At 45.8% G+C, this 11,712-nt stretch overlaps 1 protein-coding gene across 2 annotated transcripts in view; it reads right to left on the bottom strand.

Annotated features, from left to right (window-relative positions):
* Positions 1 to 1,053: 1,053 nt before the first annotated feature.
* The window catches only part of TRIM67 (tripartite motif containing 67), a 50,822-nt gene continuing 40,163 nt past the window's right edge, over positions 1,054 to 11,712 (bottom strand). For both annotated transcript variants that reach the window (XM_074988664.1, XM_074988665.1), the window contains exons 9-10: positions 2,846 to 3,008; positions 1,054 to 1,119 (exon numbers count right to left, since the gene is read on the bottom strand). In XM_074988664.1, coding sequence (XP_074844765.1) covers positions 1,054 to 1,119; positions 2,846 to 3,008 — 229 coding nt within the window. The remainder of the gene's footprint in view (positions 1,120 to 2,845; positions 3,009 to 11,712) is intronic.

Raw genomic sequence — 11,712 nt, 5'->3', positions numbered from 1 at the left:
CTTACATGGTTTGCAGGAGCAAGGCCTTATTTAGTTCAGCCCAGCTGAGGAGAAAATTAAAACCTTTGGTTGCAAAAGATGTTGCACATCCACAACTCCCAGTGAATCTATTGGCGCTTTAGGTGCTCGGCACCTCTCAGATTAAAGGCTTTAAAGTATCACTCTTCTTCCCAATGCACCCCATTTTATATATGCCATTTTCAAAGAAACATCTGTGATCGCTTCACTGGACTCTCCTCTCCCCACTGTTCAGCAGACGATTGTTGTTGGTAACTGAAATGAGTTCTCCCATTTGAGAAACCAAAAGCCACTGCTGTCACACCAAAATGAGAAGCACTAAGGTTTATTGAGCATTTTTACCTCCCCAAAGATACATGTATCATAGTACTAGCTACAATGAGCACAAATGTTGCATAAAAGCACTTGGGGCCTAATCTTGTTGCCATTGAAATCAGTGACAGCATAATTCATAGATTAACTTAATGCCAGAAGGGCACATTATGATCGTATAGTCTGACCTCTTACGTAACATAGGACAATGAACCTCACCCAGTAATTTCTGCTTCAAGACCATAACTTCTGTTTGAACTGCAGCACAGCTTTTAAAAGAAAAGCAGTCTTGATTTAAAGAACTCAAATGATGGAGAAGCCATCACATCCCGAGATAAATTGTTTGGATGGTTAATTGCCCTCACTGTTAATCATCCATTCACAATAATCATGTGAAGCACAGAACCAATTATGATTAATGTGCTCATTTTAGCTGTCACTATGTGTCTCTAGTGTGCTATATTCATGTGCTTTTTACTCAAATGCAGGAATGCATACCCATTGTAATAAACTCCATTCTATAAGAATTTTTGTTACCACAGTACAATTAAAAATGGATGTGGATAAATATTAATGATCAGATCACACAGTGCTAGTTAGCAATGTTCTACAAAGTGTTAGTCTAATTTAGAGATGTTGGTTTTTTTACCCACAGTGAATAATGACCAATTGCATTTAGAAAGATTACAAAATCCAGCATAGGGTTAGGCAGCAGGAGCTCAGTTAGTTACTGGGCAGCTTTGGCTGTCTTACACCCTGAGGTACCTCCATTCCTGTGTGCAGAGTCACCTGTGCAGACAAGAGATAACCGTTTAGTTAATATACAGACAGGCATTTAGAGTGCAAAGAGTTTGTGGTTAATGGTGAAAGGTTGGGTGTCCATGGACCAGGATTTATAATCTGGCATAGTGACAATGGGTGTTATCAGGGGAGGTCTAACATACAAATGATTCTTCCCCTAAGGCAGAGTCTACACTACTAATTTACATCCGTGAGACTATGTCACTCAAGGGTGTGAACAATCCACATCCCTGCATGATGCAGTTACACCAAGCTAAGCCCGGACACGGAGTGTGCCTTGTCGACTGAGGGCTTCTCTCGTCACCAAAGCTACGGCCTGTTGTGGCAGTGGATTAACTAAGCCGACACGAGAAGCTCTCCTGTCAGCATAGCGGTGTGATATCTTTACTAAACTGATACAGCAGCACTAGTGTGCTGCTCTCAGGGGTGCTGGATTAATATGGATAGAGGGGATGCCGAGAGCCATTAAACCAAATTGTAAACTGTGCATACCCCTAGTTTCAGCACCTATGGTCGCTGCAACTTTTTAAGTGTAGACCTGCCCAGAGTCTAGCTGCCTGGTGTTTGTGCCTCTTCCCCAGGCTAGTAACCATTCATCAGGCATAAGGGGCTGGCATCAGAGGGGGTTTTTGCTGGCCGAGGCATGTCCACACGGCCTGTTTACTGCCAGCAGCCCCTCTGCCGAGAGCAAGATCTCACGTGACTATCATAAGGAACCCCAGGAATATGCTAATGAGCAGCCATTTGCAATTGCTAAACTGCTGTTCAGCATGGACCTACTGGGAGAGCGGCTCTGTGTAGACCCAGCCTCAGTGAACAGTACCTAGTATAAAGGTTGCTGTAACTGGGCGTGGACAGTTTAGTGGAAGTTTATTACTGTCCTTTGACATTCCTGCAGTGAAGGACTCTTTACTCTCAGGAGAAAGAGGAACTAGCTGGGGTTAAGAAACATGCAGGCATCCCAACTCAGAGGAAAGAGTCTGATGAAGTATAGCAGCCTCTAGCCATATAGATACCTCACTTCCCTGGACATTGTTGATTCAGCCTGACACAGCCTTTCAGGTGCTGCGGCACTTACAGGAATTGATTGTCAGTTGCATTAAAGCCCCATTCTAGCAGTGCAAAGGGGCTTTACATGAGTAAGCACAAATTACTTTTACACCATCAGCTCCAGAGAATATATCCATGTTTCCTAATATAATTAATTAAAGAATGCTAATGAAATGCTTCCTGGGTCGTCTTTTTGGAACTAAATATTGTTTGACTTACATTTTCTTAGCTTTATTTTCTATCATAGTGCTAAAACACTTATCTACAAACATAAGAGGTCCTAGAGTATTCAGATACCTTTACTTTTACTCCAGGCAGTGAAGTTGGCCTTAGATATTGCTGCTTCCTGGATGGAGGAGAAGTAACAAAGCAGCTCTGGGGTTTATTCTGTGCATGTGTGCATGTACATACCTATTTATTATTTCCAAAACATCATTTCCCTGTACCTGGGATGTGATATGAAAAAGTTAAATCCAATTATTTTCTTTTAAAAAGTGGCATTAGTTCAGATGCAATCAGCGAACAAAACTAAGCAAAGTTGAAAGAAATCCAAATTTTATACCTAACAGCTGCATCTCAATCTCTTCTCTATGGCAGTCGTGCAATAACTTTGCTCCTTTGGTGGACATGCAGGATTAGATAGATGCAAATGAAAAGGATTTACCTGTACATTTCGGTTGAGGCTCAATGCAGGCATAAAGACACCCTCCACATTTTCAAAGGCTGGAGGTCCTTGCTGCTGCCCATTTATGAAAAAGGTCAGGCTGTGCTTGTTTAGATCCAGGAGAATGCCCACAGTGGCACCTTTAGAAACACCCCCTTCTGTCCTAAGGAACAAAGTAACCATATTATCCATCTTAGGGGAGGCAGATGGTTACATTCCAGACTCTATTCCCAGACAGTCTTACTAAAGCAAAAGGAAAGTGGAGCAGCATGGGAAAAACATTATTTAGAGGGCATCTCTTAAAGGCCTTTTCCCCATGTGTAATTTCCATTTTCCACTAAGTGCAGGCAGCCCTGATAAATGAGCTGCCATAAGGTCATATCTACTCAGTGGGTACATGTTGGCTGAGTTGAAAAAAGCCCAAAGGGCCTTGACAGAAAAAGAGGGAGTTAAACTTACAGGATAGAGCAGAAATGTTGAGGATGGAAAAGTTTGGATGTTTGAAACCTGTACTTTTCATGCCCCACATTCTGGAAGGAATATGTTAAAAATAATAAAGATCTAATCCTAAAGGCTTAACATGAGCTTCACTGAAATCCACAGGATTGCTCACACAAGTAAAGGTGGCAGGAAATGCTAATGTGCATTGGAGGTCCCAGGCAGGGCTGCACAATAATTTCTTTACAAGATATACTGTACAGTGCTTTTTTCCTAGAAAAAAAGGTGGCAGAATGTGAGCTCCAATTTGCACCCTGCCCCACCCCGAGGCCCAGCCCGCCCGAGGAGGCTTACCCGCCCCCATGCGGGACCCAAGTAGGATTGCCAGATTTTCAGAATGCTTATGAGGGACAATGCCCTTCCCCTCCCCCAGAGCCAAGCCCCCCAACTCCATCCCACCCCAGAGCCAGGTATCCCCAGCCCCTCACTGTAACCCAATTATCCATCCCTCCCCTATAGCCAAGTACCACCAAGACCCCTGCTGTAACCCAATCACCCTCCCCCAGAGCTAGGTACCCCCAGGCCCCGACTCTAACCCCACCCCCGCCCATCCCTTAGAGCCAGGCACCCCTGGACACCCCCCTCCACTCTAAATAAATGCCCTCCCATTTCCCCAGAGCTAGGCACCCTCAGTAAAAACCGAATGCATCAACTTACTAAAGCCGCTGCTACCTCAGGAGCAGCAGGAGCTGTGGGAGCTGGGGCCCAGGCCGGGGCCCGCAAGAGGCGCGCCGGCCAGAGCCGCACCCCGTGCAGGCCACACCAGCAGCAGCCACACTGGCCAGAACCGTGAGCCGCACAAGGTGGAGCCACGCCAGCCAAAGCAGCGCCCCAGGTGAGCCGCACTGTCAGGAGCCACACTGGCCGGAGGTGGGACCCCTGTAAGCCACGCTGGAAAAACAGCAGTGCTGCTGACGGTGCAGGCCAGATAAAAAGGTTGGACAGCCCTGGCCTAGCCCCACACCATGCACGCTCCGGCTCCAGCCCCGTGGCAGGGACACCAGGGAGGAGGCTCTGGCCCCGCAGGAGATTCAGAGGGCCCCAGCCCCACATTTACAGGGCTCTGGCCCTGGCCCCATGACACGGTGGGGACCTGGGAGCGGAGGACTGCCTCCATGCTGCAGAAGGCTCTGCCCCCAGCACCACAAGGCTCTGGCCCCAGCAACTCTGCAGGGGGCCTCCAGCCCCACAGCAGGTCCAGGGGGAACTCAGCACCACACCATACAGGATTCTTGGCCTGCTCCAGCTGCCCCTTTCCCACCTCCAGCTCCGGCCCCAGACTAATCACGCATCTGAGCAAAGCCAGGGTTTACTGCAGCATCCCAGTGGGGCAGCAGACAGAGGCGGGCGGCTCAAAGCTGCATGTTCAAAACAGCGGCAGCAGGAAAAAAAGATGGCAGACTGCTGTTCCACCAGAAAAAAAGCCCTGATACTGTAAGAATAGACTGTAGCTTATCCCTATTTACCTGAACCAAACACACAACAGTCATTCTATTTTAATTTGGTTATCACAACCAGCAGTTGTGATCTACTCTGCTCTATTTATGGGCCATGACTTAAAAACTATGCCCAAAAATAGCAGACACATTACGCTGTCCCCAAATGGGGGTGGCGATGAAGGGTGTGAGGAATGGGATCAGTCTGTGTGTGTCTTCACTACGTGGAAGATCGACCCAGTCAGGGTCGATCTTCCAGGATTCAATTTCACGCGCCTAGTAGGGACGCGTGAACTCAAACTATCTGGGTTTGGCAGTCGACCCCTGTACTCCTCAATATCACAAAGAGTAAGGGAGGTCAACCGGAGACTTTCTCCTGTCAATCTCTCTCTGAGAGGCCAGCCAGGTAAGGTAGATTCTACTATGCAATTGCCGCAGCTATAACTGTGCACCTACAGTTGACGTTAACGTCTAGTACAGACCTGGCCTAGGAAGTGCATAGGTCGGGGAAGCTGAGAGTATGGTTCCCAGAAATGATGTTGTGAAAAAGCAGCTGGTTCTTATTTGTTAACAGCTCTAGGTGGGGACGTTCCAAAATGACCATTGGTTTTGGAACACCCATGTTTTTGGAGATACCTTAAAGAGCTGATTTGCCAGAGGGCCAGGTGCCAATGCAGAGTAGCAGAAGCTGGTAGAAGGTAGACACAGATTAGGGATATGCCTGCCCAATGCCCTAAGATGGTGGCTAGAAGAGGGAACCACTTCAGAGACTGAGAATGTTGAGTTATTGGACGAGGAGCTGTCAGGGTGTTATTGGTAATAGTCAGTTGTACGAGGAGCAGCTATTGAGAGCTACTGTAGCATCGGAGTCCCACTGTGATGACGACTGCAGCCAGCTCTTCTATGCAAGAATTCTGACAGTCATGCACTTTTCCTTTAAGGACTTGGCTAGTCCAATACCAACGCACTTTAAAGAGCACTGAGCTAGAACACCACCAGATATGTGAATTGGCCCGAGGCACTGATGCTTTTAATGTCACTGGAATTCAGCAAGGGAATTCAGCAATCCTGACATGCACTGATTCAGTGTCTATAACATTTCCAAAAAGAAGCACCCCTGCAATTCACAGGGCAAACACAATAGTAATATTCATCAGAATGTTTAGTGATCAACAATAACATGCATTTCACTTGGAAAAATTCAGTTAGGGCCAAAAACATGGAGCAGGGAATTTAATATTATTGGTAATGCGTATGTTAATTTTGTCCACAAGGAGGCACAAGATGGTTTTCTTTAGATTAGACCAGGGGCTTTAAACCCTTTTTTCACTGGTGGACTGCTAAAAACATTTCAATAGGATGGACCCCTTTAGAAATCTACGAGAGTCTGTGGCTCTCCCCCACCGCCCCCCACCGACACATCACCTGTTGAAAACCACTGCTCTGTGGCTATAACAACCTTTTGTGGACCCCCTTAGACACTGTATGGGGATCTCCAGGAGTTCACAGACCACAGGTAATCAAGTGATTACACCACTCAATGGCTCAGCCAACTCCCCATTTCCTAATGACTTCACTGGAAATACAGCTGTATACCTTATTGGGCTGCTAATCAGGACTTGGCAGATTCATTCCCTAATCAAATCTCTTCCCACAATACCAGTATTCCACCCAAAACTCATGAGCTGCCTCCCCACCCCACCAGTCGGATCAGTTTAAAAAAAACACAAGATAATAACTATGGGATTTTTTTTATTTGCCTTCCAGTCTAATAGTCATTCTGGATCTTGTTTTCAATATTTGCTTTATCACCAGGAGGGCTAGAAACTTATATTTATTTTTAAAAAAATAAAAGCTGAGAGTCTCACCACTTAATCACATGAATAGAGGGTCTGGGGCTTTTATAAAATAACACACCCAATATTGTAAGACTCATGATAAAAACTGCAAGAACTGGCAACACTGAGATAACAGAGAGATTTTTCTGATGGATCATATGCCCCCCCTCAACCCGCTTAGTATCTGGTTTGATTACAAATTTTGACCTGCTGTACATCCTGCAGCATGCGGATGAATTTCTAAATATACTTTATAACTTCTAAAACGTCACTTAGAAGAAACACTGATCCTCTTTCAAGAGCAGAAGTTTAAGCTTCAGCCTTTTGATGGTATTGTGCTCCTGCCTATATAAGGGGTTAGTTAATTCTCTGAGGCTAAAGAACTGTGTGCTAAACTGGTGGGTCTCAAGCCATGAGGAAGCCATGAGCAGGTTTCAGGGTGTCTGCCAAGCAAGGCTAGTGTTAGGCTCGCTGGGGCCCAGGATTGAAAGTCAACGCCATACCACATGGTGTTGAAGTCCAGAGCACCAAGCCCCGCCATCCTGGGCAGAAGCTGAAGCTGTGGGACCCAGGCAGTTGCCCTGCTCGCTACCCACTGTTTGCCCTGGGGGTTTTAGATGCACTAAAACAGCTGCTGCAGTACAGTTGGGCTGTGGAGTTTTTATGGCATGTTGAGGGCTGAACAGCGTCACAGAATCACAGGTCCCTGCACCTCTGCAGTGAGGGTGGGAAAGCTCAGCAAACCCCTGCCTGCAGGCTGGAAATGAGCAGTGATGCCATTACAGTATTGTTCCCCCATCCTTCAACGGAACTGAAATCCCTTCATGGGATAATGAGCTATCCAGTTGGAAGGGTCAAAGCTGGGGGGGGATACCCACCCTCCAGCATCATCTGCCATGCAAACCAACAGGTCTCGAGCAGCAGGTAAGTTACTAATACCATGTCAGCATTACCCACTTCCCCGCTGCAATCTGGAACCATTTCTCTGGTATTCTCTAACAGCGAACAACCCAAGAAGGCACTGCTACTTGTGAGTAAAACTGGAAGAATCTGGAGGAAGCCTCCTGAAATAATATGCTGTTGCCCCTCTGTAGAGCCTACCACTTTAGAGTATTTAGAGTATTGACCAAACTGATGATGTGAAATAGGTCAGAAAAAATTGGTTCTCTCATTAGAAATTGGCAAAAAGTTTCAAAGTTCCTACAACACAGGTCCTAACATTTTAGAAATACCTTCTAATTAATGTAACTACTTATTTAACAATTAAGTTGATATTTGTCTTATAAACCTACCCAACAATAACTTGAATACTTTCTGATTTCTAATGCAAGACTGATTCTTTGCAGACTTATTTTGCTTCTTCAACCACCTGATAAAAGCCCATTGATGCCAATGCAGGATTCCTGCTGACTTCAGTGGACTTCGTCCCAAGCTCTCAAGATGAGGCTTTTTCCCATCTGATGATTAATTATTTACGTCAGGGTGCATCAGACACAAACTCATTCTAGTTTGTCTTCTTGTTTGTGGTGGTTGGAATTTTATATGCACTGCAATGCAGGGCTTTTTTTGTGCCGGTACTGAGCACTGGCACCTTGGCAGCCCTAGCCATGTGATTGGCTAGGGGGAGGGAGCGGGGAGCTGGCTGAGCACCCACACTTTTTTGTTAAAGGCACTGTTGCAATGTACGCATTCCTTTACTTGGGAATCTTGCCAGGGAACAGTTCCATTGCAATGAACTCCATTGGCGTTAGAAAATGGACACCTGGCACTTCTGGCATGTCTGTTTACCTAGTACCAATAAGTAACAAATATGAGTTGATATCTGGTACCTTAAGTTTTTTATGCCTCTTTTTCAATGCTTCTTTTGGTTTACAAAAGGCTAATTCCCTGCTCTGCTACAGCTACTAAAACAGATCAGCCATCTTCCCTTGTTCCTTTCTCTCTGTTCTAGAGCCTTTTTATCTGGCCCGCAAGGCTGGCTGCCTCCACAGCACCGACTTCCGAGGGGGCCAGCTCCTGCAGCGGAACCAGTTGCCGCAGCGCTGGCAGCCACAGAGCCTCAGTGGCTGGGACGCGGCGCCATTGCTGGCCCCAGGGCAGAGCCCCAGCTGGTGCACAGGGTTGGTGGCAGAGCCCTGGCACCCAGCAGGCTGTCATGCCAGCCCCAGGGGCAGAGCCCTGGCTGGGACGCAGGGCCAGTAGCAGAGCAGTTTGGGGCTGTGGGGGGATGAATTAAGCCTGGGGGTGGGCAAGGGACAGTATGGGGCTGTGGGGGGGTTTAAGGCTGGGGGCAGGGCAGCAGTCTGGGGCTGCAGGGAGGGAGTTAACCCTGAGGGAGGGGCAGTTTAGCGCTGCAAGGAGTTTAAGCCTGGAGGTGGGTGGTTTGGGGCCATTTTGTGTTCGGCCCCCTGAACATGTAAAATATCGCCATGAGGCCCCAGATGAAAATAAGTTGGACACCCCTGTTCTAGAGCTGAGGGTGCTATCAACTTGGAAGAGGAATTTAACAATTTCCATGAAAAAGACTTTTGACTATGCTTATTTTCAGATTCACTCTTGCATCTGCCAGCCTAGTACAGTCCTATAAAATTTCTGAAAGCTGAAACACATGATATCTAGATATTTATAATAACAATGGCTTACATTACCATATTATCAGAAGCCTTCATAGTCTTTAATATATTTATTAAATATACAATAGACCTCGACTTGTGTGTTTCTTGCAATAGCACAAGTAGAAATCGTGAGTGGTGGGGAATCGGGAACCAGGTGGCAGCCTGACGCCCAGCTCTCCTTGGCTTGCAACGGGGCAACAGCGCTGGTCAGTTTCCCGGCTCCAGGGAGCTGGGGGCAGCTGGGAGCCAGGCACAGCAGCACCAGTCAGTTTCCCGGCTCCCTGCCACTTGTGGGAGCCAGGAAACTGACCAGCACTGCTGCGCCTGGCTCTGGGCTCCCCATCGCTCATTCAAGCAGGGAACCAGGTGCAGCCAGGACCGGGGAACCTGAAGGCAGCAGGGCCCCTTCCCCCACCTGGTCCCGACTCGTGCAAAATTTGACTTACGCGTTGTTGCCCAGGAATGCAACCTACATGTAAGTCAGAGGTCTACTGTATATGTGATAGCTCAGTGGTATATTTCTATTTTCATTGGGGAGTGATAGTTAAGAAGATTCTACTGTTTTTGTTTTTTAAAAAACTATTGAAACTAGTGGGTTAACAAACTGACCTACTTAGCTGCCATGATTAAAAATATAATGCCTAGCACTAATACCATCAAAGTGCATGTAAGTTCATGAAAAAATGTGCACTCCACATTTGCACTTCACTCTAGTGAATAGTCTGTTTTTAAGATATTACTGTAATAGCTGGCAAGTCAACATTCATGGAAGCTGTTTTGTTCTCTCATTCCGGCACAATGATCAGAAAACCAGAATGTGTCCATTATTTGCTTTCTGAGGAAAAAAAGCTTTTGCTAAGCTCTTGAGCTGCCAAGCAACACAGACTGCTCACCTATAACACTTCAAGGACTGAATCTATGAAACAGGTTTCTAGGACACCCTCACACAGGCACTTTGCATTTTTTCAGAACGCATCAGCTATGTCATGGAGCACTAATTTTTGTACTGCTTAAAATTACTTCTACCTTAAATCCAATCAAGGCATTAAAGTGACAGAAACAAATATCTTTTAATATATTTATCTCCTATTTGCTATTTTATTCTATATTGGTTTAGGGCCTGATCTACAACCACTGAAGCTAATGGAAAAATTTCAAATGACTTCATAGAATCCCAGGGCTGGAAGAGATCATTAAGTCCAGTCCCCTGCCCAAAGCAGGATCAACCCTAACTAAGTCATCCCAGCCAGCACTTTGTCAAGCAGGGACTTAAAAACCTCTAGGGAAGGAGATTCCACCACCTCTCTAAGTAACCATTCCAGTGCTTCACCCCGCTCCTAGTGAAATAGTTTTTACTAATATCCAACATAGAGAGGCCCACTGTAACTTGAGTGTATTGAGTAACATTGCTCCTTGTTCTGCCATCCGTCACTACTGAGAACAGCCTCTCTCCATCCTCTCTAGAGCCCCCCATTCAGGAAATTGCAGGCTGCTATCAAATCGCCCCTCACTCTTCTGTTTTGCAAAGTAAATAAGCCCAAATCCCTCAGCCTCGCCTCGTCGGACTTCAGTAGACTTTGGCTTCAGTAGTCTTAAATTCTTCTGCCAATCTCTAATGGCACAGAAGCCAGCATCAGTTTTTTAAAAAATTCTTCTTGTTGTCACGTGTATAATTTGGGATTCTGCCTAGATGACATGGGGATGACTGCATGATAAATTAGAACAAAGACAAATACAAAGATGATATCCAAAATATAAATGGTTAAGAATTTTTTGACATATCACTTTGTTGGAAAATAATGCTTCATCTTCATCGCAAGTGGAATGTTTTGCAAGAACATGTCTATTTCAACAGAACTCTCTCAGATCCAAGAGGGAATTAATAACCTACAGGGAGAATGAATTACTAGTGGATAGAACACATGGGATGCAGGAGACCAGGTTTAAATCCCTGCTTCATCTGATTTGCCTCAGGACTTGAATTTAGATCTTTCACATCCAGGGTGAGCATCCAATGGATGGTGAGTATTCTTGGAAGGGGAGGGGTTATTCTCCCATTCACCACACCATAAGTTTAGTGAAAAGTCTAGTACTCATTCCAATGTGGAATGAAACCAAGTATCAAACATTCAAAAATTTTCATAAACCTCTCTTCTAGCCAACCCTAACCCACAGTTCAGGGAATAGGGTTTGTCGGATACCCTTGCAGCAGATGTTATTACTAGGTCATGTACTCATAGTGGCCTTTACTTTAAATTTTTTTTTCAGCAACAGGGATATATTTTAAAACACAAATACATACAGGTTGAACCTCTCTCGTTCGGCAACCTCAGGACCTGACCAGTGCCGGCGGAGAGAATTTGCCAGATGATGGGAGGTCAATATTTTCTAGCACTTTACCAACACTTCCGCTTCTTACTGGACTCTTAGATGACATTTTGGGGTAAATTACAGCTAAATAACAGCACAGAACATTGAGG

This window comes from Carettochelys insculpta, chromosome 3 (genome assembly GCF_033958435.1).
Source record: "Carettochelys insculpta isolate YL-2023 chromosome 3, ASM3395843v1, whole genome shotgun sequence".
Taxonomy (NCBI): Eukaryota; Metazoa; Chordata; order Testudines; family Carettochelyidae; genus Carettochelys; species Carettochelys insculpta.
This window is presented reverse-complemented; position numbering and strand designations above follow the sequence as displayed.